The sequence below is a fragment of the Oculina patagonica genome, chromosome 11 (assembly GCF_052425735.1).
Source record: "Oculina patagonica isolate OP01 chromosome 11, crgOcupat, whole genome shotgun sequence".
In the NCBI taxonomy this organism is placed as follows: Eukaryota; Metazoa; Cnidaria; class Anthozoa; order Scleractinia; family Oculinidae; genus Oculina; species Oculina patagonica.
This window is the reverse complement of record NC_135768.1, coordinates 18,947,346-18,963,297: the sequence shown is the minus strand read 5'-3', so window position 1 is coordinate 18,963,297 and position 15,952 is coordinate 18,947,346. Positions and strand designations below refer to the sequence as shown.

At 37.2% G+C, this 15,952-nt stretch overlaps 2 protein-coding genes across 2 annotated transcripts; both read left to right on the top strand.

Annotated features, from left to right (window-relative positions):
* The first annotated feature begins 57 nt into the window (after positions 1 to 57).
* On the top strand, positions 58 to 7,279 carry LOC144629829 (cell division control protein 6 homolog). Its single transcript, XM_078488043.1, has 13 exons — positions 58 to 466; positions 1,241 to 1,360; positions 1,878 to 1,958; positions 2,460 to 2,659; positions 3,348 to 3,514; positions 3,723 to 3,829; positions 3,924 to 3,986; positions 4,169 to 4,245; positions 4,840 to 4,943; positions 5,430 to 5,494; positions 5,660 to 5,874; positions 6,439 to 6,579; positions 7,103 to 7,279. The coding sequence occupies exons 1-13, from the start codon at positions 301 to 303 to the stop codon at positions 7,205 to 7,207; spliced, it is 1,611 nt and encodes a 536-aa protein (XP_078344169.1). The 5' UTR covers positions 58 to 300; the 3' UTR covers positions 7,208 to 7,279.
* A 4,232-nt stretch (positions 7,280 to 11,511) lies between these two features.
* LOC144629843 (haloacid dehalogenase-like hydrolase domain-containing protein 2) lies at positions 11,512 to 15,524 on the top strand. The gene is made up of 5 exons (XM_078488060.1): positions 11,512 to 11,621; positions 11,736 to 12,029; positions 13,089 to 13,305; positions 14,301 to 14,364; positions 14,464 to 15,524. The coding sequence occupies exons 1-5, from the start codon at positions 11,527 to 11,529 to the stop codon at positions 14,562 to 14,564; spliced, it is 771 nt and encodes a 256-aa protein (XP_078344186.1). The 5' UTR covers positions 11,512 to 11,526; the 3' UTR covers positions 14,565 to 15,524.
* Positions 15,525 to 15,952: the final 428 nt, after the last annotated feature.

Here is a 15,952-nt window from a genome sequence, read left to right as displayed (position 1 = left end):
TGAGTTCACAGATGTTAGATTCCAATTAAAAGCCTTCCTCTTCTCTTCGTCTTTTCAGTTTTTTCGGAATCAAAATGGCGGAGGTCAGCTGCTTTCTTGGAGTACATCGCTGACCAGAAAATATTTTCCCGCGGCGTCAAAATCCTGTATTGCGCTCTGATTGGTTGAGTGATTTTCGCGCGAATATTTAGGTCCCCATGATGCTTTCATTCATTTCATATGCAAAGTTTAGCTCGTTCATCGCTTGATCGTTCGAGTAATCAAGGGTTGTAGTTTCTTATTCTTCTCCATTTTGTTAAGATGCCTCGAGTTACTCGAAGTAGTCAGAAGCAAATCGAATTCCGTTCTCGGAAGACTCGATCGCAGCAGAAGGAAATCGAAGGAACGATCGAGACAAGTCGAAGCAAGCAACCACAAGCGCAAGCGTGTTCGATTTCACCTCGAAAGCGACGCGAACCTTCCAAAGGTAAGCTCAAGACATTTGTCCTTCTTTATTTCAATTCGTTCATTCTCAATTTGAAAAAGCTCAGTAAGTTATGTAAAGATTTCCGATTTCTTTACTACAGAAATCGACAACATTTCTAAATTGAAATCTACAACGGCCATTTAATCCTCTTCAGCCATTTATTATTTCCCGCGCAATATTAAAGCTTACGCATGTTGAACTTAACAGGGAAAATTTCGAGATCGTTGATAACGCTGCCTTTTTCACAATTCAGAGTTAACATTGTCGACTTTATGTCGAAATTTCTATCCTAAAATGCTAGTAATTTCGTCGATTGGCATTTACAAGGACTAATTCGATTACGGTTGTCGGCTAATTTGTATGCAAACATCAGCTTCGCAACACAAAAGCTTTTATAGTATCTGACCCATTCTCTACTGGAGTGCAAATTTACTGGGTTGTTTTCGCTTGTTATAACTATATGAAACCCTTTCTGATAGCATTTATTTCCTTTTTATTGCATCGAGACTTTAAAGCTTAAATTTCCACAAAAATCGTGTCACACTCATCCAAGATGCCGCCACGGTTTGCAGTGAACTCCTTCACAACCGTTGTTCGGGTGTCGCTTTTCCTTTTTTCATAAACCCTAACTGCCTCTCGAAAGCTCTTCAAAGGACAACCTCTGAACCCGTTTTATTGTTAGTAGCTTATGATTTCGAAGACATCAGATCTTAATTTCAAGTCTTTCTAGGTCTTTCTAGTACTCAGTTACAAAAGTGATTTGCTTCCTTTCAGCTTCTCAAACCCCAGTTACTGTATCTCCAAAGAAGAGAAAGAACAACAAAGGAAAACCTGAAGATGTGATTTCCAGTGACACAGAGAATGCCGATCCTAAAAAGAGGCTTTCATTTGCAGGTCAGGATAGTATGTAATGACAGACCAACATTGAAATTCTCCTTAATGTTTTCCATATATTTTTTAATTCTCTTTGAGAGAAGTACGTTTTTTGTCAAGATGTTTGTCCCAAGATGATGAGGATGTTAATCATACCACTGAAGATGTGTAGCATACTGTTAACCACTCGACAAAGTTGCAAATAATTTTCGACATCTTTTTTTAACAACTTTGTGATAGCTTCTATTTGATTTGGCCCATCAAGGGGTGGGTTGGGCAGGAGTTGATACAGCAACAAATGCCATTGCTATGACAACAAACCACCCTTGACCATTTCAGACATTGATTGGCCAACAGAACCCATTGGAAAGCTGTTAAGAAAATGTCAAAACAACATAGAAATCTTATTTGGGTGGCAGTAGTATGACTTGCACCGCAATAAGGAATTACCCGGTATCTAATTGCAGAATGTCATAATACAGATAATTTTAGATTATTTAAAAACTTGACACTAATGTGCTTTCTTCTAAATTTCAAGATCCTGAAACACCAAAGACAAAATCACCAGCAACAAAGACCTCAGAAGCAAAGCAGATGCTTTCCCTTGCTCGCCAAGATGGTAAGAAACATATTCAAATATATAATAAATTTTATTATTCACATACCTACACACTTTCTGTAATCTGCCTTATGGATAAATGATTCATGTTTTCAATTATGTTATCTTTATATTTTAGACTATGGGGAAACATATGATCAAATGATTTGATTTTTCAGTAAAGAAGCAAAACGACTGTTTCCCTGATAAAAAATTTTAAGTGTTAGTGGATGCGCATGCTGTTGCTGTTTATGTTGCACATATGCTAGTTTTAAATTTGTATGATGGCGATATAAACAGTCACATAACTTGCTCAAGTGGCATAATTCAACATCTTAATTTCAGTTGTTCAGAGACAACCGTGCTAACCTGTTCACCGTAAATTTGCTAACCCGGCTTTGTATACCAGTTTTAACTGAACAAGCCTGTTCACGGTATTCATGCCATATGGAACAACTATCCTGAATAATGATGAGAAACCAAAAAATAATCATTACCTATTTGGAATGGTTGTCCTTTCAGGTCATCAATATTCCACAGTAAGGAGAGTTCTCCATTCTTCCCACCCAGACAACTTGTTGTGTCGCGAGAAAGAGATCACAGAAATTAGAACTTTTCTGCAAAATCATCTGCCAAAAGGAAAGCCAGGAAGTCTTTACATATCAGGTGCACCAGGAACTGGAAAAACAGCTTGTTTGACAAAGATCATGCTTGAGATGAAGGTAACCAGAAATTTTTTCTTACACACATTTTCCCATGCTCCATGCCAGCCTCATGTAGTTGCTTTGAATTTTGATTGGTTCACTGTATTGTGTGTATTTATTGTGATTGGCTAGAGTGATTACTTTGGTGTTGGCTTTTTAATACTCAGTTGAACACCCATTCTTGTCCCCAGAGCCACTTGTCCCTCCTAGCTAGCTGGTGGTGCCTGTGTATGAGAAACAAGTGGCTCTGGGGACACATGATTTTTACAAAGGGAGTTTCAAATCTATCCAATCAAATCAACCGTTTTAAATCCTCATACACCAAAGGGATTTTAAAAAGTTCTTTTTGCTTTTGTTAAAATCCAGCCAATCAAATCATGTGTCCCCAGACTACTTGTTCCTCGTGCACAAGCTCCACCGGCTAAGTGGGACAAGTGGCTCTGGGGACGAGAATGTTGAATACTGCTCTAATCCCTCTTTGCATCTTTTCAAATTCTCCCTGCAACACCCCCCTAACACTGTATCCTTGGTGGCTTTTGTAGAGTGGTCCAACTGTAGTTCTATAAATTTGATGATTTTCTATATTTTCACCACATGTTGACTTGACAATGTATTGACACTGTAAGGTGAAATCACTACTAGATGATTGTCACTCTTAGAACTGAGTTTTATAAAATAACTTTTATGTATCTCTAATTTTCCATAGGCTGAGATCAAGAAGTGCCAAGTAATTTTCATCAACTGCATGGCCCTAAAACAACCTCAAGATATTTTCAAGAAAATAGCTGTTGAGCTAGTGGGTGAAGACAACTGTCCAGCAAAGACCACACAGAAGTTTCTGGAAGAAGAATTTTCTTCATCAAAACTCACAAGGTACATTACATTTTATGATTCCTACACTTTTACATACTGCTCTATTTTACTGCTAAGGCCTATGGTATTATACATTTATCACATGATTGCACTTTGGTATAGGTTCTAATTATTGTTATTTTAATTAGGATTTAGATCAGTCATTCTATGTGACATTAGAGTGGAAATGTCATGTCTGAAAAATTTGACTATTTTTTTTTCTTTTTAGAATCATCATCTTGGATGAGATGGATCAACTTGAATCAAAACACCAAGAAATTTTATACACCATGTTTGAATGGCCCTCTTTGCCGAAATCAAAGCTTATTTTAATTGGTAAGTAGATGCCAGTACCATTACATTTTTTCTTTCTTTCCAAATTGTGGTACAAAATTTATAATTAGTTTTTTTAAACAACTTTTTCTTCAAGGAATTGCAAATGCCTTGGATTTAACAGACAGAATTCTTCCCCGACTGCAAGCTAGACCTAAATGTAAGTATCTTTTTTTTTAAGTGAATAAATGTTTAACTTAACACTTTGAAAATTTCAATTTGTTTCAGTAATAGATTTCATGTATTTAATCCTCGCTTAATGGAGTAGAACTTCAATATACCAAATTGAGTCCAAAAACATATTTCCTTGACTAATATACTTTGTAATTTTTGAATTACAAGGTAAACCAGAGCTTCTTCACTTTGCACCATACACAAGAGAGCAGATAGTGAAAATTATACAGGACAGACTATCATCGGTAAGTTGAAAGCCATTCTCAAACTCTCACAGAGGGGTGAGGGGAGATCCTTCGTAGATTTGGGTCATTACAAGGCGGCAGCAAATGGGATTCAAGTAATATTAAGAGTTCTCTCTCTTAACTCTTATGGAGTGCAGGGTTATATGGCAAGACTATCATTGGTAAGTTGAAAGCCATTCTCAAACCCCTTACAAGGTGGCAGCAAATGGGGTTCAAGAAAATAGTTCCCTCTCTAAACTCTTATGGAGTGCAGGGGAGGGGTACAAGGACACAAAAACGTGACAAGGGAGAGAGGTGGAAAAAAAATCATTTGATTCTTATAGACAGCAGGTGAAAGGGCTGTAAACTATTCAGTAGTGTAGCAGCTCTTGTGAGCTTGAAATTCTACTCGCTGTCTAGTGTTGTAATTGCTATTGTTTTGGAGGTTTGGGGCATTGTTCCTGTTTTTTGTTCTATTATTCTCTTGAAGAACAGTGGGCCATTCATGTAAGAGTCTTTTGACAGCTGCTACACAACACAAACAATAGTCAAATTCATGTTTTGGTTCTTTAAATTGTAGGTAACAATAACAATATTCTTAATTTTTGTTTCAAGGTTGAAGCAGGAAGTAGCGTTCTTGATGCATCAGCTGTACAGTTTTGTGCAAGAAAGGTGTCGGCCATGGCTGGTGACATGAGAAAAGCCTTAGACATCTGCAGGTAATGACGAATTACGGTAACAGTTTTCTTGGTTTGGTAGTTCCTAGACTGTATACAGTCCCCTATTTTTCTGTGAAGCTATAGAGGTCAATCACTGAGTCCGACGGGCCACCATTTTGGTTCATGAATGGAGTGAAAACTGGGGAGAGTGCAAAATTACTGTGGGTAGGGGTCAGGGGCAGAAAAATTTTTCCAGTTTCATATTCCAAATTACTGGGACTTATTTTCTGTTTTGATTCCAAGACCAGAGATATAAGAGACATGACAATCTGTGAAATTAAAGATTACAGTTAAAATTAATGCATGTATATATATAGAGATATCTGGGTGGCCGGGTGGATTCCTAGAATTTAAAGACTTACCATACTTTGGCTTGTGATCAGGGTATGCAAATATTAAATTGTGTTTAAATTATGAAATTTTCTGTCAACTTTTAAAAATACCTGAGATCTCTGATGATGTTAAATCTTTCAAATCATCTTCCAGGAGAGCAGTAGAAGTCTTAGAATCTGGAGAAAGAAAACAACAGATTTTGCAGCCAGTGAAGAAAGGTGATTCAATAATTAAAGGAATTTTGATTCAGCCGTATTTTTACTAAACTCTCATTTTATTAGATAACTAAGATCTTTACTGTAGTGTCAATTTAGTGTTCACTTATTTATGAAGAATTTAAATGTATTTTTTTTACTAACTTTTAAATATTTCATTTTCATTAGCTGAATCTCCCTGCAAAAGACTTGAAACTCCTCCAAAGCCTAAAAAAGTTGGAATCTCCCAAATTGCCAGTGTTGTAGCAGAAGTTTATGGATCTCGTCTAGTGGCTGGCCCAGGAGTTGAACAACCCACGATTCCATTACAACAAAAACTTCTTATTTGCACCTTCCTGTTAATGACAAAAGAAAGGAACACCAAAGAGGTTGTTTTAGGAAAGGTAATTAATAAAGGAAAATGATTTGATTTTGAGTTTGGCAAAAATTACCTATCTCTTTGTACACATTGCAGTCCTAGGATATCAGATACTCTGGATGCTTTGCACAACTATGATACTGAATACTTTGCACACATTGCAATCCTATGATACTTGGTACTCTGCACACATTGCAGACCTATAATACTTGAAACTCTGCACACATTGCAGAACTGATACTAGATACTCTGCACACATTGCAGACCGTTGTTCCTAGATACTCTGCACACATTGCAGACCTATGATTCTTGATACTCTGCACACATTGCAAACCTATGATACTTGATACTCTGCACACATTGCAGACCTATGATTCTTGATACTCTGCACACATTGCAGACCTATGATTCTTGATACTCTGCACACATTGCAGACTTATATACTGAGTACTTTGCACACATTGCAAACCTATGACACTTGATACTCTGCACACATTGAAGACCTATGATGTTAAATATTTTGCACACATTGTAGGCCTATGACACTTTAAATGGAAACTAACCGTGTGGAAATGCATTTTCTTTGCAGTTTCATGATACATACTGTAAAATATGCACCAGAAGAAAAGTTTCTCAGCTTGGTCAGGAAGATTTTCTTGGACTTTGTAATATTCTTGAGGCCAGAGGACTTCTTGGCATCAAGAGAGCTAAGGACACAAGATCAATGAAGGTAAGTTAGAAATTCATCAAATTTTTGAAACATTAAATTTAAAGGTGGTTTTTAACTGCCCTCACCCCCTCTCCAGAGGATGAAAAATCACTTAAAACTTGAATTAAGGGTGTGTTTGACAGGTTATATTTTATTACTATGGTAACCCAAGATGTTTATAGTGTGTTCATTTTTGGGAATTGTCTGATACCATTATTTAACTTTTAACCGAATATGGAGTGGGTACAAACTGCACACAGTATCGATCCATTAAAAAAACAGAAGTGCTATAAACGAGGGTGCCCAATAGGGTTTCTGGATTCCACCATCCCAGCTAAAATTTTCCTTCAGTCCCGTAATTCCGAAAGTTTTTATCAGCTTATCCAGACCATTTAATTCCTTGCCTCAACAAAAAAAGGCATTTTAGTGGGTAAAAATTTGTCTTTGGAGGAAAAAGTTGCCATGAGTTCATCAACTGCATACTAGAAGTTAAAGGCAACAGGGAAGAAATAATTCTTATTAATTTTCTTCTTTTCACCTCCAGGTGACACTTAAAATAGAAGAGAAAGAGGTTGACTATGCACTTCAAGACAAAACTTTACTGTCCAGTATTCTTCAGGAAGGAATGCCAACTGCTTCAAAGAACTAAAGATTACATAACTGTTGTAAGATAGCTAGTGAAGAACAAATCATTTTCTGTGTAATAATACCATATTTCCTTGATTAAGCACCTGCTGGGCACTTATTATGCAGTTCCAGAAAATTTCCATGCCCACCCCATGGAAGGTCATTGGAAATTCGGTGGGGGTGGGAAGTCTTGAAAGGCAAAATTTTTCAAAGAAAGTTTGGAGCATAACTGGAATTTCCATAGGGGTGAGGGGATTCAAACCAAAAACCTTCCATGGGAGGGGTATGGATATTTTCTGGAACAACACATTTCAAGTTTTGGGTTTTCCTTGTTAATTTCCATGACTGCACCAGCTCTTTTTAATATAAAATTATTTTATTTTTAGCAAGAACATTCAACTTCATGATTCTATGGGAACATTTATTTGATGGAGCAGGGGGAGGTGGGGGCTTAATCAAGGAAATACAGTATGTAATAGGGTCGAGGAACCTAGATAATCAGCATTACAGGACAACCAATAAGATTGGTTTAAACTACTTGAACTCATGTTTAAATGTTATTGTAATAAATTCATCACTGATTGGCTTTAATACTGTTTAATTTGGGAAAAGGTGGCATTTTTTCAGTTGCCTTTTTTTCTTGAACACAATTGGCTTTTGCTGTCAGAGTGGTCTAGTCAAAGGAGCCATGCACACTAAATTTGGTACAAATAAATTTCTAACAACAGCTATATTGCTCTCTGCACACATTGAAGAAACGTTGACCCGTTAAAAGCATAAACGATAAACAATGCGACCCAAATGTTTACTGGGAAATTGAAAAAAGTAATCGTCTTCTGTGACAGAATGAACATAATAATAAGACAGGTTGCACAAATCATGCTTTCAAAACTCTCAAAGAAAAAATGCCTTGATTATAAATAAATTGAACATTACTAAGTTCACCAATGCTGTCTACCCAGAATCCCATTCGGTCTAATCGTTCATGGTTTGTGCTTTTCACGGGTCAATGTTTCTTCAATCAGGTATATGTACAAAGTTCTATGGCTATATAGCTATGTGCACACATTGCATGCCTACAACACTAGTACGAATTGAAAGGTCTGCAATGTGTGCATAGGGCAACAGCTGCATAGCTCTCTGCACACATTGCATGCATACAACACTAGTATGAAAGGTCTGCAATGCATGCATAGGGCAACAGCTACATAGCCCTCTGCTCACATTGCATGCCTATAACACTAGTATGATAGGTCTACAATGTGTGCATGAGCAACAGCTACATAGCTCTCTGCGCACATTGCATGCATACAATGCTAGTATGAAAGGTCTGCAATGTGTGCAGAGGGCAACAGCTACATAGCTCTCTGCACATATTGCAGACCCTTGATGCTTGATGTTTAGTGTCTTTGAAAAATATCTATTATCTAACTTAGCTACAGGGTGAACACTTAATTGAAGTGTGAGGAGAAAGATTTTTTGCATTATTGCTACCTACCATTTTTGTACAAGTAACCAATCACAGCCATGATTCAAAACAACACTTTTTACTTGCCATGTTATTTTACGGATAGTTTTGCCCCTCCTTATCTTAATGTGACAGAGACCTGATATTTTCAAATGTTCTTTGTTCATTGTTTGCAGTCACACGCTGTAACATGGACAGTCATTTCGAATTTGAGACCTTATCTGGTGTCATTACCACGAGCAGAGGGCGCACAAGGATTGTAGCAGTTGACTCGCATTGGCTGCACATTCTGTTCTCTGTGGCATATTATACTGTACTGACCAGGACTAAAGAGTCCGAAACAGCTGTCTACAGTTATGCATTCTTGACTCTCGGATTGGTCTCTATCATGTCTCTGCCGCATTAAGTTTTCTACGCAGTTCGATCAGCCTTGCAGTTTTACGTTTCATTTTTTTGATATGCTCGTTTTCAATACTGTCATGTGTCATTTTTTCGCTCACATTTCAAGTCTCTGCTCTGTAATTTGATTTATAACTTAATTAAATGATGTCATTTTATTAGTCTAACATTTTACTTTTTGATCTACATAAAGGGCAGTTAGGATTTTTTAAAATTATAATTTATTGTATCATAATTGGAGAAATTGTACATGTTACATCATCTGTTACCCTGCAAGATTATTGTTTTTAGCAATGACTTAATTTAGGGAATGATATATGAAAGCTAAGCTTTCTTTTATTTGTCCATTACAATGAAATACCTTTAACTATTATTCTTTGATCTTATACATGACCCTTGCAGGACATTTGGGGAATTTTGAAAGCTGCTTTATAACAACATTGTATTTTGTAAAAAAACGTGAAAAAAAGTTTGTAAAATATTTTTTTTTATTAGGGATTTAATTTATTGATATAAATAAGTTTGAAATGTACACAATAAAGGTTTTAAAAGCCATGATTTTAACTTCTGCTATTGTTTTGCAGTGTCAGACTCTTTCTTTTCTATTAACAAATGTAAATCCTGAGTCCTTGGGCTAAAACATTATTACGTATAAAGGTCTTTTTTAACCCCATAACCAAACCTTCAAATTCCAAGTTACCCGTTGATGCTAAATTCTTCTCCCAGTTCTTGCACCCCTTTGAAATGTTTTTCCAGGAGGATGAGGTTCCCCCCTTTTCTTGGAAAATATTATTGTTTAACTTCATAATTCCCTTTACAGTGCGACTACTCGAACCGGGGCACCCTGAACAAAATTAACCAATCACAGTGTTAATTGAAAACAAAGGATAGGGACATTTTTTTGCAACGGACCAATAACGTTCCAGAACGTAAACAAAAGATTACCTACAAAATTTGAAGTGTGAACAACGTTACAAACAGATGCGGACCTCTCAGGAAACTTGCCTTGTTTTTGATTGGTTAGCTTCGATCCTAAATTTTCACTGAGTGTACCGAATTTCAGCGCTCGTTTTATTATTCGATCAAAAACTGTGATCAAAAGTCTTCATTCACAGGCTAAAAAACTTATTCAGAGGAAATTTTCTAATAAAATTAAATCGCTCTTCGTTGGTGATAAGCACAGTAAAGAATAATGAAGAACGTTTTTATTCACGACAAGCGACGACGCGTAAATGGGATGGAATTGCATGTTGTGAGCACTAACTAACAGAAAATGAGTCCGTGAACACGCAACATTATTCGACGTAATGTTTACATTTCACATGGTGACTCGCATCAATTTCACGGCAACAGACGGAGCGAAATAAAAAATAATTACGGCATGATTTTGATTTCACGGTCTTCATTTTGGAGTGAAACTAGTAAACACAGCGTGGAATCTTCAATTCACACCTCCTGGCCGTGAACAAAATTTCACGATTCATGGTTTGATTCGTAAGCTTTTTTATAAATGTAATCGCGAGAACTCCATTGAAATTAAGGATCAAAACTAACCAATCAAAAACAAGGCAAGTTTCCTGAGAGGTCCGCATCTGTTTGTAACGTTTTTGACACTTCAAATTTTGTAGGTAATCTTTTGTTTACGTTCTGGAACGTTATTGGTCCGTTGCAAAAAAATGTCCCTATCCTTTGTTTTCAATTAACACTGTGATTGGTTAATTTTGTTCAGGGTGCCCCGGTTCGAGTAGTCGCACTGTAAATGTTTTGGCCTTCAAGACCCCGTCTCCACTGAAATTTCCAGTGACCCTCTAAAAGGGTGCATGGGTATGGATATTTTCTGGTATCACATTTGAAAAGTATGACTCAAGTGAGATTAAATTTTGATAAACATTTCAGAATAAAAATGAGCGAAAGAAATTTTACACAATGTTTCGATGTCGTCTTGACGTCATTTTTAAGTGACAAAATAACATTAATGAAAAATCACACCTCTCACCGCATATATAACACTGTTGAACCGTTATTTTCTTGTCACATGAAAATGATGTCATGACGACATCAAAACATTGTGTAAAATTTCTGTCGCTCATTTCTATTCCGAAATATGACTCAAGTCTTGAATAATTTGTTTTTTTTTTTCAGTTTGCTTTGCTTTTTTTGTTTCTTTTTGTTTTATTTTCCATTTGTTTCTGATTTCTATTAAAATACATCTTTGTAATTTTCAAGTTCAATAAAGCGAACATTTAATTTTAAAATCAACATTTGGCATAGTTTAATATTCACTTTAAAATCTGCACAATACTACGACATTCAATAGTCAGGTGTTCCCTGCTCAAAATGCTTCCATTTTCACAACATTCGCCTTTCTGGAAATGAATGGAAGGTAAGAGTAGCCTGGGAATGGCTGAGAGACTGGACACCAGTTCCCAAATTAACGCCCGCAAATGGTCAGCAAACACACGTCCAAATACAAAATGGCGGCAAAAATACGTGGAGTTCTTGTTGATCTTAGCGGTACAATTCACGTTGAAAATACAGTAATTCCTGGTTCTATCCACGCCCTAAAAAGGTATATTGGTGCCATAGTTTTTTAGAGTCATTTAGGAGTTGTAATTTGGAAATCTGATTGCAGATCCTAATTGAAATGTTCTTTCAAATTCACGCGATTTTGTCTTTTTCGCAGACTTCGTGAAACAGGAGTTTCTGTGCGATTTGTTACCAACACTACAAAAGAATCAAAAGAGACGTTATTGAGACGTTTGACTGGCATAGGATTCGATATCAAGGCAGAGGAAGTTTTTACTTCGCTTACCGCAGCTCGTCGATTGGTTGATCAGAGAAACCTTCGTCCAATGTTATTGTTGCAAGAAGACGCGATCGAGGATTTTAATGGTGTTGATGTCAACAATCCTAATGCTGTAGTTGTAGGACTTGCACCTGATTGCTTCAATTATGAGTTGCTTAACAAGGCCTTTAGGTAAAGGACCTGTCAACCTGTATGAGTATCTGAAGTTTTAATCAAATTTGAATTTATCTAATAACCCCGCACCCATCTGACTAACTGACAGAGGGCCTCTTTACAAGAGGGTTTTAGTCCCGGGTGACTTTTGTCCTGGGATGAATTCAAATCAGTGTCTGGTCATTTTCTTGTTGCTGTCTACATGATTTCGTCCCAGGATGAACTTATCGCGGCACAATTTCATCCCCGTCCGGAGCACCGGGATGAAATGTCATCCTGGGATGAAACGTGACGAAAAACGCCATGTAAACAGTCTTTCCGGGATGAAATGTAATGCAATGTTAGTACAGGCAAGATGAAATCAACTCGGGCGGGACAACTTACGTCCCGGCATCCTGGGATGAACACACCCATGTAAAATGAAACTTTTTTCATCGCGGGACGAAATTCATCCCGGGACAATACTCATCTTGGCTCTCATGTTAAGAGGCCCAGAGACTGATTGATTGACTGACTGGAGGATGGAGGTTTTTCTCCCAACCCAGTTCGCACTGTCCAAGTTCTCACCCACCTTTTTGGCATTCGAACCTACCTATCGCTAACATAGTCACACTTTGCTCACACTAAAATAACAAGAAATATTCTAGGTAGTACATTTGATTGAACTGACGGTCATATTTGGGAGCAAACACAACAAGTATACTCTGAAGATGGGTGCAAGCTCTCAGATGGTGCGAACTAGCCTCCCACGCAGTCGTTCTTAGGGGCGATCGTGTTACACTTCTCCCCACAAGAAGGGGAGGAGTGTAACATGATCACTCCTAAGAAGGACTGTGCGGGAGGCTAAGTGCGAACTTGATTGGTTCTGAAACCTCCTGTTACTGACTGACTGACTGAGTCACTCATCCACTCACTGGCTTACTCACTCACTCACTGACAGACAGACAGACAGACAGACTTACAGATGGACAGACAGATGGATGGATGGATAGACTGACTGACTAACCATTGCAAGGCATCATTCTATGCCATTTGCAATGATACAAGCAATTAACTTAATAATCTCATGCTTTCCAGGCTTTTGCTAGAAGGTTGCCCTCTAATTGCAATTCACAAAGTGCGGTACTACAAAAGAGGAGATGGACTGGCACTAGGCCCAGGCCCCTTTGTAACTGCCCTTGAATATGCAACAGATGTCAAAGCTGAAGTTGTTGGTAAACCACAGGCATCCTTCTTCCAGCAGGCATTGAAAGAAATGGGATGTGATGCACAATCTGCAGTCATGATTGGGGATGTAAGTCAAGTCTGAGATGTCTTTCTTAAGCTTTTCTGATTCAAGTATGAATGCTGGTCCCCTGTTAGTTACTGAGCTTTTTAGATACACAGGGATATTTTTTAAAGGGGCGACAAGGACAAACCACTTCCCATGGGGAGTGCAATTCCCTTAAACCTCTCCCCTCTGATCTGCCTATGAAGCATTTCTGTTGATGTCTTTGTTTGTACCTTATCGTTACTTATTTTCGCGGGAACTTAATTTCACGTAAATGGAACGGGCATATTTCGCGGGACTTAAATTTCCCGATTTGGCCAAAAAAGTACGATCAAAGGAACTAAATTTCGCGAAAATTGTCAAAATACTGGTCTGCATTAACAAACAGTAAGTCTCAAAATTGCACAACTGATTTTAATTTTTTCACAGCAATTGTTTCCAATGACACTGAACAAAACCATATAACAAAACGAAACTTAAAAACTTAAAACAGTTTGGCATGTTTCAAAGCAGAGCTTTTTTGATGACTGTACCAAGATAATTATGTAGTAAACTGACGGCAACGTTGATTAGTCATAACAAGTTATATAGAAGGGTATTAAAGTTTGCGTCGTTATTTTTCGCGAGAACCTTTTTTGCAGGTCTTTAATTTCGCGATTTTTTAAAATCGTGAAAATCGCGAAAATTAGGTCCCGCGAAAATAAGTAACAATAAGGTAGCTTAATGCTGCTTTTAGTGAGCAAGGCCAATTTGATTGTGCAAGCACTGTTTTGCATTTGAACTCGAAAGAGGTTTGTGGAGAAAGGAAAAAGTTTTCTAGGGATTGGGAGTGAGGCTGCCTGAAGTGGTGGCAAATCTTCTTGATCGTGAGCTAGTAGAGATAAGGCATGTGCCCATTGAAAATGCCTAGGGAAGGAGAGATTACGAACAAGTGACACAGAGAGCATCTGCATAGGAGGTAACTGTACTGCTACACTTTTACTATCAGTGTAGATTTATAAACCATTTTGTATCAACAGGATGCAAGAGATGACATTGGTGGAGCAGAAGCTATTGGAATCAAAGGATTTCTTGTACAAACAGGTGAGTTATAATTAATTTTTTGAATATATGATTTGAAAAATACAACCAAAATCCACTACTGTTTTATTTTTGATTACTGAATTGCAATTGATATTTTAGGTAAATACCGAGATGGGGATGAACATCGCCTGGAGAAAGCTCCATTTGCCGTCTGTAAGGATTTCTCGGCAGCAGTTGATCAGATACTTACAATGCTATGACATCATTACCAGAATATGTGGTCAGTGATCTTTCATTCTTTACAATACTGATATTCAAGAGCTACAGGAATTGTACAAATATGGAAAGATCAGTATTAAGTTACTGGCAGAGTCTTGAAGATCCTTGTCTTACATCAATTTGGAATCAAGACTTGAAAACTGGTGGTCATGTGAGATGAAGCGACGCTTTCAACATTGGCATATTTGATCTAGAAAGTACTACATCTCAAAAAAGAGGGACAGCTTAGCAAGGGCAAAGACGTCTTATGAACTGCTTCCTTGACCTGCCCACTGTTTTATAAGTGCTAGGCTATATGAATTCTGCTATTGTTAAATAGAAAACTATTAGACATTTGAGATGTAATGTCTGCCATCACTAACAAGGTAATTAAGTCTGTTCTTAGCCTGGTTACTGTTGATGCTTTGCAAGTTTTTGTAGCATGAAACTTACAATAACAACTTACAATTGCTCCTATTCAAAAGGATGGAATTTTAATCCATCGCAGAATAATACCTAGGAAAAGGATAACCTTCATACTGATACCCTGGCTAAGATGCTAGGAACTAATCGCTCCATGGTTTGTCATGGTTTGTAATATGGTATTTGTAAATGAAAGGTTTTATTAATTTATTTATTGTTTGACACAAATACGGTATGTACAAGATCTTTTATGTCTACAGGGACAAAAAGAAATGAAATAAATTATGTTCTATAAAAATACAGTGCCAGATAAGATTTTCTTGCGTGACAAGTTGCATCGGCAATAAAGACCAGTTGACGTTTTTTTTTTATTTCGAAGTCCAATCTGTGAACTCAGATTGCTGAGAAAAGCAGTTGGCTGAATATATTTGAGATGCAGATTTGTTAGGAAAGTAGCGTTTTTAACAATTTTTCAAAAATATTTTTGAAAATCTTCAAAACAGTTTTAGACTCAAGAACATAGTCAAATTACTTTTTGACCCCCCCCCCCCCCAAAAAAAAAAAAACCCTGCGAAACTGTGCAAGAGAGCGATAACGAAAAAATAGCTGTCTTTTTATTTTTCAGTTCAGAAGTTATTTGCCTTTTTTTTAATTTTACAAAATTATTACTATACATAGAGCTTCGTTATTTACAGAGAAAACAGTGAAGTGTTGATACGATATCCAATTACACACAATGTTGCTGTTATTGAGCAAAGTGTAAAGTTCTATCAGTTTTCCTGTAACATTGTCCTGCGAATATGGGTTTTATCATCATGGTCTTGTTTACCAAACTTGCTTCGGATACATCTGATTTTTCAAGTAGCATGATAAAGCCATCTTAAAACCCGAGAAATAGCGTACAAAGCATTAAGAGACGACTCTATGTCACTCTCTTGACAGTATTCATCCGTTCTTTTCAGAAATT